Raw genomic sequence first — 23428 nt, 5'->3', positions numbered from 1 at the left:
GTTTCTGAGGAAGGGAAGTATGTGGAAGGCAGCAGCAACCTAGAAGGACGTAGGTGCCCTTCACGACAGCACCCAGCATCATGCAGCAGCTCTCCGTAGGAAGTATGATTCGTTGTATGCAAGCTGGTCCCAGATAACCTTGAGACAAGATGAACTACCCGTAGCAGACTGACAAAGCAATTTAAAAATACAAAAATATTCCATGCAAATGGTTCAAAAAGTTTATTGAATATTTAATTTACAAAAATCATATCCCTATGAGGTGTTCTATGCAAAATTGGATAAAATAAACTGCATATAAAACCCAACCCTAGTAATGCAAATACAACACAGAAATGAGACCATGGAAAGGAAAAAAAAAAAAAAAATATAATCATGACACACATATGACATTCATTAAGGATTGTCCCAACCATCCAAGAATTGGTTCAACATGATGCCTTCTTCCTAGATACATTACACATTTTACCATTTAAAACAGGCCTTCTGTATTCTGTTGGTCCAAATTTACGGTTTATAACAATTCTTTGCATTCTTTCCTTAGCTACTACACCAGTTCTGCCATTCCCATTTTGATCAGAAGGTGGAAACAGACAGTACATACATTGAACACGTGCACTATTAGATGCAACTTGCTATCTTTGGTAGGGACCCTAAATCTGCAGCAAAGTCAGCTTTCTATAACGACAAGAATTTCAGTTTCGGTTTTGGCAAAGAACAGGTTTAATTTTGTTGTTTAGTAGAACATTACTGGCAGTTTCTGTTGAACATACAAAAAGTATAGTTGTCTCTTGCATGGTTTAAAAATGGAGATAATTCATATGGGTTTTAAATCTAATTACTTGTATTTTAACATTCCTTGACTCAAATATGGTTACATAAAACGTCATTACTGCACAGCATGCCATTCCTTGTAAGAACAAGGGATGTAATGCACACAGGCCACAACTGCAATTCCATCCTGCCTTTTTTTTCCTCCCTTTTAAAGCAATAAGACTATTCCTGCAGGTAGTCACACAGATTTGGATGCCAGTTTCCCTTTGAACAAGTAGGAATCTTGCTGAGTGACTCAACATTAGTATAATAAGTTTTCCTGGGAAAGAGGAGGGTGAAACAAAAATAAAAACTAAAGAAATTTGGGACAATCAGTGCTAGAGTGTTTGCAGCCCTCCTCTGGGGTAACATGGATAGGAGGAACACGATCAGGAAAAAAATAATCAAAAAAAACCCAACAAACAATGCAAGAGCCAAGGAACTTCACTTGAAAGAGAAGGAAAAAGTAACCAGACTGTTTCCTTCATAACATTAATATTCCATAAATATTGGACAGTATTTGATTAACTGCCATTAGCTGCAACTTTCAAGCATTCTCTTTGCTTTTTCAAGCACTATCTGGAAAAAAAAAAAGAAAAAATTATGCACCTCCCCAGTCCTCCCCACTCCCGCTTAGTGGAAATGCAAATAACCTGCATAGCCATGATTTTCTTAGCTGAAAACATTTAGTGGAAGACTATCTAGACTTAAACACTAAGTAAATCTGCTCACTTATGAGTAAAACATGCAATATTACAACAGACAGCTAACTGTCCTCGAAAAGGCTTTTTATGACAATTGCTAATTTGGCAGAGAAGAAATGTTTCCAAATGCATGAAAATAATTTTAAGAGCCTTAGTGAAGAACATAGTTACAATATATTAGCGATTTCTGTGGCATAAACATTTTAAAAAGCATCGGCAAAGTATTAAATATAAAAGCAATATGTATATACCCCCTCCATCCTCAGAAAAGCATCATGATTTGTAGTGTATTAAGTCAGATTTATTGACTGGGGAATTAAGGCATAACCAGTAGACAATAGTCTTTATTGTCTCAGCTCCACATAATTCGCAGGGAACAACCCGTATCGGCCTTTGCAGACACCCCTCCACCAGCCGTCATCAATCATTTCTATGTTTGTGATGATGTCATCTGGGTCAAAGGAAATCTCGTCATCACCCGCTGGAGAGAGAGTTGAAGAGGCTCAGTATTCGCACAGGAGCAGTCCACATTGCAATCTCACCTATCAACCCACCAGCACTAAAAATAACACAGACACCCATCACCTTCCTCTCTCCCATCACAGCATTTGAAACAGGGCAACGACAATCGGAAAAGACGGACACTTTCTCATCCTCTCGAGTGACGAGGTAGTCGGTTCTTACCTACTGCGTTTTGGGTGCATTTCTAACTTAGAGCAACAATTGCTACCTAACACACTGAGAACCACTTTACTTTCTTGATCTCTCCTCAGAATTAACCAGCCACGATTTTAAACAACTATGTATGCCAAGGGTTTAACAAGAGTGTTAATACTTGCTTAAAAAAGATTTTGAAAACTCCCACCATTTCCAGAAACAGTGGCTAGTAGTTTTCAAAAGTGTCTCACTGCTATTGCAAAATCACTAAATTCCTAATCCTTCATATCTTCATTTCATATGTTACTGTAAGAGACTACAGGATGAAAGGCAAAGGAAAAATCCAGACTTATCTGTGCAGAACAAAGACAAGGATAAAAACAACAGCTTTGCTTACCAGCTTGATAATCATAAAGGGCTATGGCTGTAATTCCAAGTTCATTTTCGTATTCATCATAAGCATTTTCTGAGAGAGAGAGAGAGAGAGAGAGGGGAGAAAAATTAAAAGCATGAAGCACACTACCTATCACCCTGAGTTCTTTTCTGTGGTAGTCTCCCTTTAATTCTAGCGCTAACTCACATAGGAAGCAGGGAACAAACTATGCAAGTTTTTAGCAGTGCTGACATTCCTTCTGAAATGGATTTTTTTTCCCTAAAAAAACCAATTAAAGCCGGAGAGGAAGTGTTCACAAGTAGGCATTTAACACAGTACTAAACAAAAACAAATCAGCCTCATCACACTTCTGTAAAAAGTGACAGAACAACTGAGCCCAAGATCACTGTTTAAGAGACTATTCAATACAAGCTAAGTGTGTGTGTTGGGGGACAGGGGAGAAAGGGGCCTGTTTAAAATTCCCAGGTTTTCATACCAGAGCAAGCAGGTTCATTCTTCACACCTCATTCAGTAACCAGAAGAGGTGAGAAAAACAGGAATTCAAAAGAACCTTATTCTTGCACTTTCCTTAGTTTCAGACATCCTTATTCCACTCCCTTATAGGCACAGAACACATCACATCCATTTCAAAGTCCCAAGAATTGTTTACAGAATTTTTTGCTTTGTAGGCCAGCACCAGCTCAACACACAAAATCTCAATCTCTGTGCTTTCTTCTCAAGTTGAGCTGCATTACACAGTGTGGAAATGGTTACCCCTACATTTCTTTTTGAACTGATACCCTAGAGAGCACTGTAATTATTCCAACATCATCTCACATAAGTTAAGTAATTTCAGCCTTGCTCTAGCCATACCTTAATTTCCTAATTAAAGTTTGTTGGTGGAGAATCTAACCAGTCTCATCAGACTACGACTTTAGAGAACTAGGATAGCGCGCTATCAGCACAACTATTCGTTAAGTTGTTGCCCAAGGAAATAATCTTTATCTTAAAGGGTTTCATATCAGAAACAAACGCTCTACCTGCTTGGTAATGGTCTCCTGCCCCTGCCACTTCATAGACCGTCTCTGGTTCGTATTCTGCCTCTCGCTGACTCACTGCTTCTTGGTAGTCTGACTCTGCAGCTTTGTAGCCGGACTCTGGCTCGCGCACAGCTGAATATGCTGTACTGGAATTCTTGTAGGCAGAATCTGCTTCATAGGAAACTGCATCCTGTAGAAATACAGGTGAGGTTCATCAGGGTTTTGTAAAAAGGTTCCTATGCTTAGGATCAAAACCCAGGTACTGAAAGAGGATTCTAACAAACCTCATAGACTGGGCTTGAGGGTGCCTTCTGCTCAGCTGGCTGTGTGGTAGGAGACGGCGGTGGAGTTTGTTTTTTGGCTTTAGCTTGTTCCTAAATCGAAGAGAAAGAAAAACTTCAGTGCAGCTTAATCGCTGATGTCTTGACACGGAACAAGAAACAACCCTCCAGTAAGAAAGACAGACAGCGTATTCTGCAATAAACTCATGCAAGCAGGGAGCAGAAGAGAAATGGACTGGCTGGATTGTTACACCTGCCTGAAGGTTTAGACTGGCTGTGCAGTAAAGCCTCAGAAATACAGCAAAGCAGAAGAGAAAAAAGTGAAGAAACAAAAACCGCACGGTATGTATGCATACATGTGTTTAAAAACAGAGTACCCAATGTTCTTTGGCACACTTCCATAGAAGCTGCGGGATTTCTGTGTTCAATATATTCATTCTGTTCATTAGCTGGCTGGGCCTCATGTCCCATTTTAGCGTAAGTTTAGAGAACCTGAAGCCTGCATGTTCTAATTATACAACTGATCTATTATCTTTGATGAGAAATGATCCTGCAATATCTTGCAGGTCTGCAAAACACCTGCCAAGGCAAAAGACTGAATAGCTTAGACAAAATTAAGTCCTATATACTGACAATGAGGGGACTCAAATGTTCAGAAGAGTTATATGTGGTAGAAATAAACGCAGTATTGCTATTGTATTCTGCAACACAAAGAACATGGATCTGAATCAAATGTTCTGGCACTCAAGCACTTCATGCTGTGCTATCCCACCTGTGAATCAGAGGGCAAATCCACAATCATCATTAGGAAGCCAGGATACTGTAGCACAAGAAATGCTACGTTGCTTGCATGACTTGACTTAAAAAAAACCCCAAAAGCCTGTAAGCTAGCTATTTCATTTTGCCTCTCTTTACCATAGGGAAAAAGAAAACTGCGGATCTAGGGCCAAACTTTCTTCTTTATTGTAAAAAAGAAGAGAGAATACATGTTGTAGGAGACTGTGCACTCCAGTTGTTTAGGTCCATCAAGCTGTAACTCCCCAAAGAATCTTCAGGAGAAACTGTAGTCCAGAGATGAAGCAATAGGGCTCTGTTACAAAAATATTCTTCCTTTCCTTTGTTTGTCACAGCTCAGAAAAAAATACATCTAACAAAGAAAGCAAAGCGCGTCTTGAGAACAGAGCCAGCTTTGAAGACAATTCAAAGCTTAGTGCTGTGCTTTCTGGAAAAAATCTGTCCTGATGTGAACGGTCCTCCCCAACTTTTAACTCCTGTGCTACAGATAAAAAAGCACCAGCAGTGTGTTTATTAGAAGTCGAATCTAAGTTTGGGGACAAATTAAGTAGTATCAGTCCATTAACAATGTCAAACATGACAACAGTTTGAAAAATTTGTCCTAGGTAATGGGTCTCTGCAATCCAGACTACAGTTTAGGATAGCCACAGCGTAACTGCCATAAAACATTTAAATTGCATGGTCCCCCCTCAGGCTGGGTTTCTTCCACACTGAAACGCTCCCTGTGAAAGAGCATCCTGCCTTGTTCTCTAAGGTAGCAGAGGCTAGCTAAATCGAGGCACCCGTTGATTCAAACCAGCACTTAGAGGAGAGCTCCCTGCACGCCATTTGACTATGTGACATATGTGAAAAGCAAAACAGAAAAATGATTACCAGTAAACAGGGTTCTTGAAGAAATGCAGTCCATATGTACATTCCCATTGTGGGAGTACATATGCCCACATACTTTCTTAAAGTGAGAGAACTTTCTGTCTGTGCAAGGAAGTTCACTTAAAGAAATAAAGTTCACTTAAGTCAAAGTCTGTCCCCACCCTTTACAGTATCTGTGGATGGTGCGCTTACATCCCTCCCTCCCCTTTTCACGCTCAGCTCGTGAGCGAGGGGCAGTGCAGCCAGTGCCATTTCAGTTTCCCCTTAACCTTGTCCTCCCTCCCTCAGTGTCTGCAGAATCACACAATTAACCATGGAGATGTTCAGTCTGGAAGAACATTAATCATCTGGTTATGGTGAAATTTAAATACCAGCTTTCAAAAAAAACTTCAGATGTGTCCAGGCAACAGAATCTTTGATGAAGCACAAGAAAAATCAAGCATAACGGCTTGAATTTAACCCACACTTACAACAAAAATAACGGTAAAGTCAGTCAGTCATTTCTGAGAGAGAAAGGGAGGGGGGGAAGACATAACAGTTCAATGACTCATGAGAACCTGTGTTACTACATTTAAACCCTTCTGGAGAACTGTTTCCTCAGCAGGAGGAAACCTCAATGAAAAGCTGAAATGGGTAACAAAAGCCCAGATTCACCACCCTCCATCCACAGATCTTACTTATGAGCATATGATCATCCAAAATGACTGGCAAGAGAGGTAGTGGAGAAGCTGAACTTCTTCCCCCACTCAGTCCAGACTATAAACCCATGTAATGGAAGGGAATACTAAGCAGAAAGCCTGGCTACTTCGGCAAGATACAGATGACCAGTCATCTCCTCCTTACTGGTTAAAAAAAAAAAATTATTCCAACTAGGTTGGTATAGGAATAGTCTAATGAAGAGCCATTCAGCATCCGTAGCATGAAGTGGATTATTTCAAGATTGAGATGAGACAGACAAACTGTTATACAGGTCAGACTGAGAGAACTGAAGAAGGTACTGAAAGGCAAAGGCAGCCCAGTACCAAAATGCACAGGGACAATGAGAGCCAACAGGATGATGTCCTGCCTTACCCTAACCACAGCACTTGGCAGCGGAGGCACCTGGAGAAATGCACGCACCTGTCCACTCGGCCAATCTCAGGGTTGTACCCGAGACCAAGCCTGGACACAAACCTTCTCTCAAAAAGAAACATCAATACTTTCTGTGTCAGCCGTGTAATCTTTCAAAAAATTCACATGGCCACCAGAGCAGATTTCCCACTTCTTGCTGAGGACTGCAAGACAGCTCATCTACCAGAGCTGAAGGCCTGACACGTGTGAACTTGAGTCCTATTCCCCACACACCTATCACTTAGGGCAACTGCTGCCTTGAAAGAACAGAGGGTCTTTCCTAATATATTACACTGTCATCACTCATAAGCAAAGCAGGAAAGCTCTGTCCTCCAAATGGACCAGATATCCAGAGCACTGGCACATAGCTGCTGCTCCTTGTGAAAATGCAACCGTGGTGCAATGAAATTACATGGTATTTTATAATAGTATACTGATATCCCTACTTGGCAAGACAAAGGGAACATAAAAGGCATGCCCCTGGAGACATGGCTATTACCACATGAAGTACCTCCTTGCATCCTGAAGAACACCAACCTGATTGTAGCAAAGGTGCAGAACAAAAAACATACATAAAGTACAGAAAAGATCAATATGAGCTATCAGAGTTGTCACATGCCCTCGGAGAGAGACACTTTCATAAAGTAGTTGCCCAAGTAGTGAAGGCACTAAGTTAAGGATAAAGTATCCTGGAACCCTGCAACAAGAGAACTCTTACCATCTCAGAGTTGGTAATTGCTCTGTGATAAGTTGTCAAGTTTTTTACTTCAGAACATTCACTTTAAGACCCAGGTGTTCAAGAATGGACTGCACTGTTTGCAGGGACCGGTCTTTTGTAGAATCCCCTAGAAACAACCAAATCAAAGTAAGGAAGTAACAGTCCTCGGTTGAGGAGTCTTGCCTAGCAAGCACCATCAGCGTCTTGAAGATGACCTAAGAAACTTCAGACAGGTTGAGAAGTCCTAAAACTACCAGACACCTTGTCTGAGAGCGAAGAAGTAGTGATGATGGAATGGAGTTACTGCCAGGTAAAAATATGCACCTCAGAGAAAGAAATGAAAGAGCAGGATGAATGCTGAGAACATCCATTTTCCTTTGGGATTGATATTTCTTAGCAATTCTCAGCAGTAACTGGAAGCAAGGGCTGTCCAAAGTGATCTCATGGGTGCAGAATGGCTTTATTAACAATGCAACACTTGTGATACCCATCAACCTACACCATGGTTCTTCCTTATTTGGAGAACTGTAAAAGTATCTACTAAATTAAATCCTCCAAAGATAACAATGCTGCTTGCTGTAAGTCACAAGTCCTAACGTGATCCAGATCCAATGCGCTGACAGAGGAAAACAAGTGCCAAGAAAAGGGAGATCTCTTGAAGGAGTGAAGCTTCACTTTCAAGAGCAATGTACACCTGAAGGTTTTCCCCGGCTTGTGTCCAAAAAGAGTATTTATTCCCATTCTTCATCACCCCATGGAATAGACCCAGAGCTGAGGGACTACAGCTCTTTGACTAGAGTTGCAGCGTAGGTGGCAAGGACAAGGACAGGGGAAGATGAGGAGCGAAAACTCACTTTGTTAAGGAAACAACCAGGTGCTAGACCTAGATACAGGTGATGCATAATCTTAAACACACTGAAACATGCTGGGAACAGTGGACAGCTGTTCAGGAACAGAGGCCAGCCTGGCAACGGCTAGAGGAGCCATGGGGCTGCCAGCTGAACAGCTACACCAGAAGAAGGTGGTGACACATGCTGACAGCATTTTGCTGTGGCTCTGAGTCAGCAAGTGCTGAAGCATTCAACTTTTCTCATCTGAAGTGCTCCCAGAGCAACTGTACAGACTAGATGCATTTCAGCTTTACCCCTCTGAGGAGAGGGGAACTAAGTGACTTCTCCTCAAGGCAAACATTCAACTTTTCTCTGTGTGGCTCAGTGCTGGAGGCTGGTGCCAACGCCAAGAATGACACAGAGCAGTCCAAGCTGACTAACAGAGTGGCACCCTGGAGCAGGCTTGCTGACCTTATCAAATAGAAAAGACTGAATTCTCAACTTCAGCTGTTTATCTCTCCCTCTCTCAGCTTTAAGAGAGTGGCAAATGCTCTGTTAAAGGTGTAACGTTTTTCTCCAGGACAATAAAGAAACCCAAATAGTGGTTGGGGGAAGGTATTAAAAGTCCACAAAGTCCACAGGGATGAAAGGCAACATTAGAAGAAATCACTGATAGACAAAGATGAATTCCCATTCATCTTGTGATGCATGTATGCAGTGAACATATGCTCACACTGTACATCCTGAAGCCATAAGGCAAAAGTGGAGATAAGCTGAAAGAAAAAAAAAAAAAGCAGCAATCACTTTAGATGGAAAGACTTGATTTATCCTATAAAGCTAGAATTTCCCAAATTTCAAACAGAACTCAAAAGGAAGTTAGCATTTTTCAGAAATCAAACTATACACAAGATACATGAGCCATGCAGTTTCAGCACAGCAAAACTACAGGGCTATTTCAGAAGCAGTGCTGGCCCACACACCTGTGAACAGCAGACTTGAGAAACCAACCAATGAACCCAGCAGGGGAACTGGTTTGGATTAACTAGATGTTTTATTTGTTAGGGTTAATTTTCAACTGTTGTGTGACTATACAGACACTCTGCTGGCATAAGGAATAAGGTGGCTTGAGACTGCTGCCGTTAGCAGCCATGCTGGTTTAGGCCAGCTTAGTTAATGTGATGTAATGTGCAGTTTCACTGCAGTGTATTTTTCTTAGTTTAGGAAGATCAAAGCTAGGTTACTGTAAACCTACCATGCATTAGTTTTTCATACTTGTAAAACAAATTATTTACACTAAGTCTAAAGTTGTGATGAATTAGACCATACTGATGAAATGGGATAAACACCACAACCTGACATCCTGTAGCAGCATCCCGCTAAGGGTAAGTATCTACCACATCTGAGAAACCAGTCGTTGGGTCTGCTCCATTTGTTCCTAGGCAATGGACTGAACAGATCTGAGAAACCATCTGACAAGTCTTTCCTGGATTCCAGATGTCTCACAGAGGATGCTGAGACAAGTTCATATGCAAGAACATTTCTTGTTGGGGTCTGCAGCTGGTGGCATGCATTGGCTCTAGCAATGAAAGATACTTCTGGCAGAAAATAAAAACAAAAGAGGAGAAAGAGAGAGAGAAGTAGGAAGGAAATAGGAAAACTCCCCCCTAGCCAGCCAGGAAGAACAGTGACGAGGGTCCCAGACAAGGAATCTCCTCTGGGAGGGTCTCTTCAGCATAGCAAGTGAAAATGATGAAGATGATGAGGATGACCATTTTTCCTGTGCATCTCCTTGAGTACTATATACTTTTCATCAGGACCCGCCCAATCTTCCTACTGGTTATTCCTGCTTGGGACACTATTAGCACTAGTTGGAGCATGCTACTTCAGCATCAGTGTTGCATATTGGTTGGCTCTTAAGTCTCAGTGCACATATATGGCCAAGCAGCATTTATTCAGAATTTAAGAGACTGCTATCTTTGTGTCCTATGTTTAGTCTTCTCCAGTATAAACTATTATCTGTAAAACAAGAGGTGAAGGAGAAGGGGAAAAGAGGGACTATTCTTACGCCAGCATCAACTGCTTGCTACTCCCTGCCATAATATCAGAGTTTACAAGTGTGAGACCATGAAATCAGAATAACAGCATGGGACCACAAGGGAAACTGCCACAGAAACTCTGGACAAACACTGCTACAGCACCTTGCTTGAAAGGTTACACAGCTGCAGACAGCAGGCCCTCAGGATTACTGATGATAAGGCGTCTCAGGCATTGTGTAATGAAGCAAATGAACAAGACATGAAGGACAAGTTACTATTAATGCACTAGGCCTTCCATCTCAGCAGCAGAGTTTTACCAAATATGCAAATTCTATAAAGCAAATAAGATGTCGTTTCTGACTAAACATTCCCTGGAATTATGTTGCTTATGAATAACACAGAAATCACGAAGCTTTTAACCATGCCAATGCTAAATTAATTTTCTTAATTCCCAAACTAAGATTCAGTTAACATTTGGAAGATAATTTCCCCTCATCTCATGGGTGTGTGCTATATCAAAGGGTGGTACCACCTCCACCTTCCACAATACAGATTCCGAAAAAACAGCATCACCGACTATCACCATGCTATTAAACTTCTTGGACAAGCTGTCATATAGGGCCTTTTGGAGACCACACGTCTCTCCCCTGATGAGTTCCTCCATGCCCAAGGGAATCTGGTATTCTTCTTCTGGTATTCTTCTACTAGGAAGACAGTTAACTCTATCCCAACTGAAACCAGGACATACCAGAAGGCAGAAGTACAGTAGGAAAAGGTCAGACTGCAGAGACTAGTGCTCAAGACTAGCATACATATTTTGGGATAGGCTAAATAAAAAAGCCCTATACACTATTGTTACCTTACCACCCTATCTGATGTCTGATGTACATATGGTGCATGTTGATAGATGGCTGGAATCGCAAACAGGTAAAGCACAGGTACAAACACAGGCAAACATATATATACACACAGAGGGCTTTAAAGCCTAGCTGGAAATAAGGAAAGTATCTTTTCTTAAAAGGTTCTGTTTTCTCCCAGCATGGCATTGAAACACACTAGACGTGCTGCTCAAATGGGATTTGAATCTTACTGACCTCTAATTTCCTTCGAGCCTCCTCCTGTTCTTGTTTCTCCCTGGCCATTCTTTGTGCTCTCTCAGCTTCTGCCTTCCTTCGGTCTTCCTGCTCTTTTTCCTTGGCTAGGTTTTCAAAGTTAGCTCGGATGCTGCTTGTTTTATTAGCAACTGTAACATTTAAAAAAGCTGAAGTCAAATGTTGTTGTTTAAGGTTCTGTATAAAGGTAGCCTGGAATGAGTTTTTGGTACAAATTTCTGCTCTCTGAGCTCACAGCCCATTCAGGAAAGTCCTATCCCTCCTTCTCCCCTTCCAAGCCCAAACCTCTTGTGCACCACATTTCTCTTTTTTAAAAACCTCTACAACACTTCTCCCTCCTCTCTGTCATGGTACAGTCTCCACCACTCTGCTCCCCTACTCAGTCTATTCTTTACTCTGATGCTTTTTATTCTCCCTTCCTCAACTCTGATGACCCTCAAGGAAAAAAAAAAAAAACAAAACCAACCACAAACCAAAACTACCTCTAAAGGGAGGGAGAGAGTAGTTGGGGTTGCTAGAGACCTGCAAATACACCAGTTCCCTGTAGATGATTCTTACTCATCACTACTACATTAACAGTAATATCCTGGGCTTTTGAACATTATCCAAAGAAACGATTTGGGGCCAATGCCCTACCAGCTTCTATTGGCTTGGTCTTCTGATAAGTTGATGCTGGTTTCTCAATATCTTCAAAGGTTGCTGCATTCTATCAATAAGGAGAAAAAAAGTACATTTAAAAAACACAAATTCATGAAGGCATTCAGACAACTTTAATCTCTGCCATTTTACTGTGATATTGCCCCTCTGGCTTTTTTTTTTCAGAACACCAAAACGAAATCAGGAAGAATCAAAACCTGACAAATGGAATAATTCTTTAAGTCAAACTATGTACGAATTAATCTTCAGGGACAGGTTTAAACACATTAAAATCCTATTAATTAAAAAAAAAAAAAAAAAAGTGTTGTATGAACAGATGACTCATCAGAACTAAAAAATGAGGCAATGCCCAAAACATTTATTGTGTAGCTGTTGCTGTTCTAATCCACATTATGTGGGATTTCTACCAAGGTAAAAGCATCAGTCCCCTTAAAGAAGCAGATACTGTTAAAACAGAGGGAGTATTTTGAGAACAGTATTCAAAATACAAGGGTTTTTTTGAAATGAATGGTCTTGAGCCATCCTGAAGCCACAAGTAAAATAAAAAAAATCCTACAGACTTTCAAACTCCGCTACTTTCTCACTCTTAAACATCCTACATAAAGCCGAGAGTAAATTTATTCAGTAGATAAATCTCAGTGAGGACTTTTTCATCTTTTAGTTTTTTAAATTTAAAAATGGACAGGTAGAAAGGGGGTATCAGCTGCCCTATCTTTCACTGTTATAGAATACTAAAACAAATTCTCCTAAAGGGAAGGTCCCTGATAATCAAAGTGGGCAAAGTTGGTACGTATCAGACACCCATTTTAAGCAGTCCACTAAAAGACATCCTCAAGATACAAGGCATTAGCTAGTTGTTAGAAGACAGGACTGCAATTGTGGAATTAATGGATTTTCTCATTCTTTCGTATAAATTTTGCTATCCATTTCCATGCTTCAGTTTTCCCTACTTAAACATGTATATACACTACACATATGTACACACGTACATGTGTGTATAAACTGGCATCAGCTCTGTGTGTATAAACTTGCTTTTTAAAGATTTAGAAAGGCACAGAACTCTACTGTTAGACTGGAGCAGTGTCCAGATATAAAAGAGCTGAACACTACAGATCTACCCAGGCTATTTTGTATCCCTACAGACTATTTAAGTCATGGCTCTTTTAAGCAACTTACCTTATCCATCCGATCTTTCTGTACACCATACTTCCCACCAAATCCTTTCGAATAATCTAAAAACAGGATAAAAAGGTTAGAGTAGGCAGTTTCTTGTCCCTCCCATCTTTCTGCCAAATGCAAAGAGCCATTTCAAATGCAAATAGCCATTTCAGCTGCATGCAGAGATACAGTGACAGCCGCCAAAGAAAATGCAACTTGGTTTTTGATGCAGAAAGGATACATAACTGCAAGAGCCTTCAGGTACACCAGCAGATGACAGATTGTGGGCCACATGCATTCTTTGAGTAAACATTAAGCTGAGGATTGGTAAGGTATCAAGCAAGGAATAAGGGATGAGCCCTTCTAATGCATCACTTCTGTAACACAGCCTTTCACAGCACCAATTCTTAGCCCTCTGCAGTAATCATATAACCTAAGCCATTTTGCTTCGCTCAAACGAGCGATATCCAGTCTTCGGTGACCACAGAGGTGTTTTTTTCTCTTTAACTTGGTAAATTCTATGAATGGCAGGAAAATATAACAAATTTCTCATTCCAGTGGATTTGGTCATGATACCCAACTGACGAACATTAAAGTCACTGGTAATAACCCCTGCTCTACACATGGAAAGGGGCAATTCCACAATACAGCACGGGCCTGCAACAACTCACCACCACAGAAATGGGGTGAACATGCTATTCCGTACCACCCCTGAGCTGCACACTCTTTCTCTCACCTGACGCTGACTCTAGCACTTGTTATACTCCAAAATCAGTTTAACTCACTAGCGGCATTAACAAGAAAAACAACAGACCAACCCTGACAAGAGTAGCTTTCTGCTCTTTCTAGTGAGTTGTACTCAGAGAAATGTCTGACGAGCACCAGAGCCAGTGCAACAGAAGCAGCAAGAGTGTGTGGCTGGAAAAACACCTCTTTCTGGTGGCAGTGAGCTGTAGGAACGTGCCCTTAGACTCTGTAGACGGACAGGCTTTCCTATCGGTCCCTGGAATACAATTACAATTACTCCTTCTCCTCTCAGCCCCAAAACCGCTTGGGTCCCCTAACCAGCTATTTTAATGTTTGTACTTGGGCTCTGCTAAGGCACATCTGACGCTCTAAAAGTTTGAATTTGTGTCACTGTAGCATAGAAAAATATTGACTATCAGAATGAACAACCTCATTTTCTTCAGCTTTGTATGTATTTTCAGCCAGAATAAATATACTACACTTACATTTTCCTGATCCAGACTTCTCACTTTAAGATAACGGAAAACCAGGAATTCATGGTTTGTACCCCAACTATTTCACAATGAATAAAGAGAGCATTATAACAGTATTTGCTCACCCAAGAACCACAAACATTCCCTACTTCTTGTTTTAAAGACTACAATCATTTTAAAATGATCTTGCCATAACCCATTGCTTGTTAATGGTTACATGCATGGTCCTTATCTGAATATTTTTCCACTAATTTATCCAGGCAAAACTTCACATTTAGAGTCTAAAACTGGTAAGCACGACGTCATTAACATCATACTACTAATAATGTTGTTATTATTACACTGTATGTATAGCTATTAACTAAACGCATAATGTTGTAGAGCTGTTAACTAAACATTGGATATCTGTTTCCTGAATACAGGCTCCCTTTATGTAACATTTTAAGAATAAAATGGAAGAACATTGCTAGATCATGTAGGAATAGAAGCGAAAGAAAGTGTCTGCACATTACTAGCATCAATCTACTCAGAAACTATTTAAGACTGTGTGAGAAGTGGCTGCACTGTTAAGAAAGTAACAAGTGAAAACGGTGCCTTGTTGAGATTCATGCTTGGCTAGTTTCTCCTTGTAATCAAACCCCACAGCAGATGGGTCCTGCCTTTCTGTCTGTACACCAAATTTCCCTCCGAAACCACTCTTATAGTCTGAAAAAGCCATATGTAATAAATTAAAATGGAGGAAAATAAAGAAGTTTAGTCAGAGACACTCAAAATAATTTTTGCGGTATTTCTCAATTACCAATAATTTTGGATGGTGAAAAAAAATATCTCAATACACTTTCAATAAGACTAAATTCAAAAGATGTTTCCACTTGAGATTAAAAAGAGGTCAACATGATTTATCAGACATAAGAACACCATTCTGAAGTCACAGAAAAAAGCACTTCTCAACATTTTTCATACATACTGCATAATGCACTTGCATTTGATCAACTTTATGAACACAAACACACACATAATATGTTCACCAAAACAAAACAACATACAAAAGGATACAAGAGAATAAACTGAGCTCCTTCATCAGTGTGGTTAACATTTGTACACTAGAGATCTGACTTTTAAAGAGGTCTTAAGACAGGGTCCACAGAGACTATCCTCCAGATATTCCTGCACAGTACTGTTTAAAGGAAGGAGGAATATTCCTGCTGCTGCACAACTTGAGGAAAAGAAGCTCAGCTAAGAGCTATGACCATTCCCTACTGCTGCCTTAGAACAGCCATTTGAATATATGCTATAAAATGAGGGCACAAAAAAAAAAAAAAAAAAAGACTTCCAGTAATCCCCTCTCAACAAATATTCTGAACAATATTCTGAGGATCGCTTTTAATTTCTTTAATTAAAAAAAGAAAAAAATAATTAATTTAATTTCTTTAAGTTAAGAGTGGTGACAGGCAGAAGGCTGGGGATAAATCGTTATTTTGCAACTTTTCTTCTGGGTACCAGTATTTCATAGGAATAGGTACCTCACAGGCAATGAGAAAGGACAGCATTAGAAATCAGATTTCCCCTGCATGAAAATAGGGGTATACTTAACAGAAACCAGAAAAAGGAGATTATTTGTGGAAAGTACAAAGAAATTGCTAATTTCTGGTTTGCACAACTCAACTGAAAAAGGCAAAAAATAATCCAGGCTACCTGCAGACTCATAAAGCTTCTCCAGTGAGAACTTACCACTAAGTCTGAACTTTCAGGGACTCGGTATCAGATGTGTTAAACCTGCTTTGCAGACACCAGAACAACCAATACACAGCAACCATTCAAACACAGAAAAAGGAGACTCATGTCAGCTACTATAAGGCTGTGGCCAAAGATACTGGGGAGGAGGGTTCACACAGGGAAGAGAAAAGTCAAAAGGAGGGAAGTCAGAAAGAATGGCAAAGAATTGTGAACTGATATACCTTTCTGGGATTCGTGCAGCTGCACTTTCTCCTGGTGATCCCAGCCAAGTGCACATTTGTCTTGTCTGTCTGTCTGCACACCAAATTTGCCTCCAAACCCCTTTACATAATCTGTATGCATGAAGTTTCAGAAAACATTATTGCAGTTTATGACTGTAAACAGTACTTAATAAAAAAAACAGTAACATGTTACGGGATAAGCTGCCCTGTCATTAACGATACTATCTTTCACTCTTTTTTTCCCTTGCTACACTACCTCAACAGAGGGGAAGGATACTGATTCAGTAACTCTAGGATCACCATGCAAGGAAGCATCACAATTCCAGTGAAGGTTACAGCATACAGACTCAATAATATTTAAAGATTTGAAGAATCTGATGCACTTTCAACCTAAAGCCATATAACACACACAAATATATGCGCAACGTAGATATATGAATAATGAAGGACTTGATACTGCCTCTGAATACCATAGATCTGTGCAATTACACATCTATTTCAATAACATCCATACGGACAGAAGGTCCCTTGGAAATCAGATTGTGAAACTCAGGGATAGTTTACAATGCCTTCTGTTTCTTTAAGGGAAACAAAAACCTGCATACACAAAGGGCAAACACACATTTACCACCAAAAAAAAAAGGAAACAATTTTTTTTTCCCCAGGTTTAAAAGGCTGATTGATTTGAACTAGTATTTTTAAATAAGATAATAAAAACCTTTCTGTGATTCATGTTTTTCCGTTTTGCCTTGATATTCAAAGCCAACAGCACTTTTGTCCACTTTGTCCTTGTCAACACCATATTTACCACCAAAGCCCTTGGAATAATCTAGAGATAAGAGTGAAGAATTTTGTTTGTAAGTGTTCAATAACAAAATATTACCTTGAACAATTTTGACCTGCTAACGTTACATTGCATATTAAAAGCAGCACTGACATCCCCAATTAATCTTGATACCAGACACTGAAGTCATAAATTCTTCAGAATACATTCTCTCAGGATGGAAAACAAAATAGCATCGTATGTAGTTCAACTGCTGGGCAATATCAGCAATTCTGCTACTTGACTCCTTGATAAAATTCTTAAGACACTTAGAGCAAAGTGAACTTCAAAAACCATGTCAGCAACAGCCTGGACGCTTTTAAACAAACACCCCCTTTTTCTCTTTAGCATTTCTAGAGTGCAAACATTTCTTTGAGATAAAAAGAAAACAGATGGCAAAAATGTCAAAATTTTTCAATAAAATGGTCGATTTTTGATCAGATATGCCTGGAAACCTGATTAGCAACACAATATTAACTCTAAACACTACTAAGTCTGATAAATGTTTTAATCTACAAACAGCTGATTCTTCCAGAAACAATTCTCTGTTGTGGTTAAACTGCTTACAGTCTCAGTACTTTAATCTACAGCTTTTCAAAACAAGTTGCAAAAAACCTCCAGAAAAACCTACGTGCCCTGCTTCCAAAGTAATGGCAGTTGGATCATCACTTAAAACCAGTCTGAACCTATGTTTTAGGTTTCTTTTTCAGAAGTCAAAGTTTTCAGCAACATAAATTTTATTCAGTGTTAACTTTCAGCAGGTTAGAAGTGCAACAGATGTAAAAAATTAGTATTTTGCGATACTGCCTATCTTGAATGCCTACTACATCAGAGTACAAGCTCACCAACACGTGTGTCTACTCACCCTTCTGTGACTCATGTTTCTCAGTTTTACCCTGGTAATCAAACCCCACTGCACTCTTGTCCACTCTGTCAGCCTGTACTCCGTATTTTCCACCAAAACCACTTGAGTAGTCTGCATTGAGAGTAAAGCACAATAAAAATGAAATCAAGAAACTTTTAATGGAAACATCATATCCTAGCAATTGAGGGGAAAAAAAGTTATTTCAGAACTGAAATACTACTCTTTACCAAACAAAATTAAGTTTAATTTTAAACACAGAAAATAAGACAGGCAACAGTCCCATAGTTTATGATGGTTCCTCTTAAATCTACTCCTGATTTCCAACAGGGTGCAAAACAGCAAACAACTCCCACTCTCTAAAACGTCTCTGAACCTCACTTTTAAAAGAAAAGTAAGACTCACAATGACACGCTATTTCCTTGTCTTAAAACCTCACCAACTCATGAAATTGCTTTGAAATTCATTTTTTTATCTTCTCTTCCACCCAAACCCCTCAACACTTGATTCAATGAGAATGTCATGTGGAGGCCTCACTAAACAAGGTCTTTTACAAACAGTAAAAGAATAGAGATCTGTTCTATTATTTATAAAAACGTGCATCCATAGAGGCAACCACCTCACCACTTTACCTTTTTGGGAGGCATGCTTCTCAGTTTTCCCCTGATATTCAAACCCAACAGCTGACTGGAAGAGAAATAAAAATGCATGTGTGACAAAGAGTTAGATATTAGTAGAAAAACTGCATGCACTTCAGTGAACAAACAGCAAGGGAAGTTCCTGTGTCTTTCCATACTGCACTGACCTTCTTGACAGGAGCATAAATACCTACTTAACTTACAGGCCATATTCATTTACATGGGAATTTAGTACATGTATTCATAGCAAGGGTTTTTGTCATCCCCTGCCAAAGCAAATTGTACCAGCAACATACTCTAGTCTTGCCAGGTTCAGCAATTCAGTACAACAGAAATGTAGCATTTCCAAGCAGGGGTTGTTACACACTCTTGGAACAGGACGCAAATTATCCTGCCCAGTAGCTCATGTTGTGGTACAGGACAAACCATCCCCAAACCCCTCCTTCTGTAGCATTCACGCTGGTTTTATCCTCATCAAAGAGCACAGCCTGGCTAAAAGGCAGATTTTAACATCCCTTTTCAGTTTTCTTTTCAACTCATCTCGATTTCCCATAAGGGCTTTTTTCTATTTTGCTTTAAATAGAAATTTATCTCCGTAACAGTCAGTGTTAGTTTACTGCTAAACTTCAAATACAGCAGGAAGAGCAGACCACACCAGCATTTTAAGGTATTGGAATTTTTCAGTTGTACATACAAAACTTGACTACTGTAAGTAGCTGCAGTATGAGATGAAATTGCTTACCTGGTCAACTCTATCAGTTTGTACTCCAAACTTGCCACCAAACCCTTTCACCGAATCCACTTGGGAGCAATGCTTAGAAAGTTTGGATTGATATTCATGTCCAACAGCTGACTAAAAGAAATTGGAAAATTCAGAAACAGCCAGCAGTTCTATACAGTTCTGCATGTAAGAGAGAACACTACACCAAGTAACTTGAGGATAAGCTTTGTTACAAACACACATCACCACCACTCTTCCTGTTGAAACTAACTTCCCTGGAACTTGCTGCTCCCTTGAGAAGTCTTTACAAGACTGTCACCATGCTACCAATACAGCCTAGGCAAGGGAAGTGCCAAGAAAGAGTCTGACAGCAATGACTGTATTACAGTCTGGATTTTTACTTGAAAAACACAGGAATGAAAACAAGAAAGATACAGACAGAGTCTTGATGGTGTTCATGCAGAATTTAAAATAAGGATTAGTTCCAGATAAAATACACAGCCTTGTATTCAGGTACATAGCTACAGATCTGTTTTAGCTAATATTAGACTGCAACCAAATACAACTACAGCTAGGTTTTCCATTGACATTCTTTTAGGGAGGCACCCTGATCTTCTGCATAAATCAAAATTAGGCATCTTCTCTCTATACTTTCTCCTCGCTGGCAAAACGGCATCGCAACATGAAGCAGTGCATCCACATCAAGACAGAGCTCCCCGTGCCAAAGGCATCCCAGCCCTGCAGTCTCCAATTTGACCCTGTCCCTGGAAATCAAGCTGAACACAGCAAATCGAGGCGCAGTCACATCGCACTGTCACTGGCTTCAGGTAAGACACAAGAATATGTAATTACACACCTGAAAGTACATCCAGATAGCATTTGCTAGTGTTACACTAATCTAGTGCTAGAACACCATTCTAGATCCTGGAATTGATGCTACAGCCTAGCACCTTGAGGGGTGCTACATAACATAACACAAATGGTTTTTTCTTGTCCAGTGCCAAAACTGGGCGCTGGCCAGACCAACTTGCAATTTGCCACTTTAATCTAACATTTGAGTCTGTTGCTCAAACGCATACAACTCCTCCAAGAGGCAGAAAGACCCTATAACCTGCCGCACACAGCCGCGTCCAGACCGAGAGGCTGCACCCTGTGATAAGCACCTCTCCTGATTCAGCACGGCTGGTTCCAGCACTGGTCCCTGGGCACGAGGCAGTCGGCATCTGCGGCTGCAGCAGCGCGCCCTCCAAGCAGCTGCCCCAAGCTCCGACCTTTGAGGAATGAGAAACTGCTCATCTTGTACCAGTATCAGACAGCTGGACCAAGGTGAATTAAGTTGAGGACACAAGGCGCCTAGAAACCATAAGTAACTTGGCTTTTACAGTATCTGTTTTTTGTTTTTTTTTTAAAACACAGGTGCCTGGGGGGAACATTCCCAGCACTCAGGAAAGCAAAACATTACTGCACATAATGGCTGAAGTAATTGTCATGTAACAGAACAAGGATGTCAATAATAGGACACAACTTATAAGCAATATAAAAAGCTCCCTTCTTTTCCTGACTGAAACAGTCATACTCTTGTTCATTTTGCAGGTGTTCTGTAGCAGAATAACTGTTAAATGTGATGGAAAAGGCTCCCACTTCCCTTTCTTCTTCCTGTTACCTACTACATTTATGGAAGACATGAAGCTCTGAAAATTCTAGGTTTTATGTGCTTTTCATGATCTCCTTTCTGCTATACCAATTGAGGTAGGTAAGGTTTAAGCATATTGTTTTCTTTATGTGGTACCAGAACTTTCTGCATTTCATCAAATATCAGACATTACAACATACCCTTTTTTAGAAAAGACTTAGAAAAAGATTTTTCTTGGAAATCTGTATTTCAGAGTAAATTGCCCTCATAGTTCCTCAGCACAATACTCTGTCACATTTTAAATTAGTTATGTAGGTCTGGCATATAGAATGATATAACCATTCATTTTAAGTCAGCATCAAGGTTTTGTCCTAAATGCAGCAAAAACCTGTACCATGACAACGTTGCAGTGACACTCATTTACTTCAGGTGAGTCAAGCCTTAATACTAGCACACCTGCGCAGAGCCACAAATACCTGTGGAGGAGAGATCTCCATGATAAGCTTTTAGAACTATAATTATAAGGAAGAAAGCTTTATTAAAAAAATAAATTATGAACATCTTGGGCTACCAGTATCACTCAGATGGGCATGACCATCATGTTTTTTCTGATGATTAATTCTGGCCTACAGGAAACAGTACTCACTTTTTTTTTTTTCCTCTCTTTTTTCCCATGGACACAGGTGAGGGATAAACTGCTGACAAGAGCGAGCTACGCAGCTGCAGACCAGGCCTAATGGTTGAATCTGCTCAGCAATTCCTTTCCCAGATTCAAAGGTTAGGTTAGCCTATTTCAAGGCCCATTGAGAATTATACAGCAATTTACTCTGGAAGATGGGAATCCAGCAAAAATTTAAGCCTGCCAAATTACTAGAAACCCAGAAAGTAAAGAAAGTAAGAAAATAAAATCATTCTTATTCAGGAAACAGTTTGGCTCTTATTTGAACAGAGTACATGAAAGAAACTAGCCAGAAGTTGATATGCCTGTCTAATTATCACATGGCTAATAGAATTACCTTAAGAATTATCATTTATTTTGTTAATAGTGTAACTTAAAACAGCCATCAAGTCCTTATGTAAAACACTACCATCTGACTGAAGTACAATGATTTTTTAAATACCTGGATTACTTGTCACTGTTCATAGTTCACCACTGTTTGAGAGCTGCCCTCTAATTTAAAAGCAGCAGCGCACCCTTTTTTTCATTCTTTGGCAACCTCTATATGCATAGAAGAGCTGGCACAGCATTGAAATAAAAAAAAAATACTGGATTTATTCATGTATGAAGTACTTTGTTAATTTAGAAATATACGTTTAGAAACTTGAATTTTGACTCCAGGGGAACCCACTCAGGACATAAGCATGCAGACTTGCTCTAAAGACAGAGCAAGCATCAAACAAAAACGTGTGGGGCCACTGCACATCCCAGAACTTCTTCTCATCATTTACAGATTCCAATTTTGCCACCTGAAATACTTGTTCCTGATTCTTCAAGTGCTTTAGCTCAGTTTTTTCTATAGGAGCATCTTGATTTAATTAGGGAACAAAGCACAATGAACTGACAGATTTGGGTAGTAGTGGTCACAAGTGTCCTTGTTAAAGCACTGTAAGAGTGATGCTTCTGCCCTCAAAATGAGCCACTGCTGTACATAGCTTATGCCATGATCTGAGCTTCTAGGTCTCCAAACATAGCAAAGTTGGAACAACTTTGCACCTTTGAGAAGCTTAACTTGCACATATAGTTGTGCTGACCAGAGCCAAGGCAAGGCAGGGCACAGCTTATAATATCACCCCAGGGAAGCGTTTGTACTTACTTTATCCATGCGATCTTGTTCAACACCAAATTTCCCTCCATAGCCATGGGAAGCTTTTGGTCCCGTTTCAAGCTCCTTCTCTTTAAGGTTCTGGTGTTCTTGGAACACATTTTCCCTCAGCTGATGAATACTTTAAAGACAGATAATTAAGCAGCAAGTTTTACTACGAAATTTTCAGACAATAACTTCAAAAAGATGCAAAATAAAAAGATGATAAAAATACCATCTTAATTAAAAGTTGGACAACTTGTATTTTTCAAGCCCTTCCTGTTTTTTCAGTGCACAAAGCACTTCATCATATTCTGAGAAACAGAATTTATTCCACTGCGAAACACTGTCTAAAGTAAAAAAAAAAAAAAAAAGTGTTGGTTTTAAGACTAACATGGAAGGGTATTTTGCTATCTGAACAATCAAATACCTAGAATTTACAAGTGCCTGAAACATATTTTCTTCTCATATCCTAATTTAAGTTCTTTCCAACGCTTTTTATTTAGATGGCAAGTTTTCAGAATAGGGATCATCTCTTATCATACAGTCCCTATGGTAACAGGACTCTAATTCTAACTGAGCATTCTGGACACAACCGTAATGCAAGATAAGGATGC

The 23428-nt window shown here is 39.9% G+C and overlaps 1 protein-coding gene across 7 annotated transcripts in view; it reads right to left on the bottom strand.

Moving 5' to 3' along the window:
• Window positions 1–207: 207 nt before the first annotated feature.
• Window positions 208–23428, bottom strand: part of CTTN (cortactin) — a 28011-nt gene continuing 4790 nt past the window's right edge. For 2 of the 7 annotated variants that reach the window (XM_030039379.2, XM_030039377.2), the window contains 14 exons: window positions 22824–22953; window positions 19398–19508; window positions 18650–18704; window positions 18021–18131; window positions 17051–17161; window positions 16333–16443; window positions 14969–15079; window positions 13173–13228; window positions 11976–12045; window positions 11322–11470; window positions 3872–3961; window positions 3588–3777; window positions 2572–2643; window positions 208–1998 (listed from right to left, as the gene is read on the bottom strand). In XM_030039379.2, the coding sequence (XP_029895239.1) occupies window positions 1862–1998; window positions 2572–2643; window positions 3588–3777; window positions 3872–3961; window positions 11322–11470; window positions 11976–12045; window positions 13173–13228; window positions 14969–15079; window positions 16333–16443; window positions 17051–17161; window positions 18021–18131; window positions 18650–18704; window positions 19398–19508; window positions 22824–22953 (1504 nt within the window). In that variant the 3' untranslated portion in view covers window positions 208–1861. The remainder of the gene's footprint in view (window positions 1999–2571; window positions 2644–3587; window positions 3778–3871; window positions 3962–11321; window positions 11471–11975; window positions 12046–13172; window positions 13229–14968; window positions 15080–16332; window positions 16444–17050; window positions 17162–18020; window positions 18132–18649; window positions 18705–19397; window positions 19509–22823; window positions 22954–23428) is intronic. The other 5 variants (XM_030039378.2, XM_030039381.2, XM_030039380.2 and 2 more) reach the window with 5 other exon arrangements.

The sequence above is a fragment of the Aquila chrysaetos genome, chromosome 16 (assembly GCF_900496995.4).
Source record: "Aquila chrysaetos chrysaetos chromosome 16, bAquChr1.4, whole genome shotgun sequence".
Lineage (NCBI taxonomy): Eukaryota > Metazoa > Chordata > Aves > Accipitriformes > Accipitridae > Aquila > Aquila chrysaetos.
This window is presented reverse-complemented; position numbering and strand designations above follow the sequence as displayed.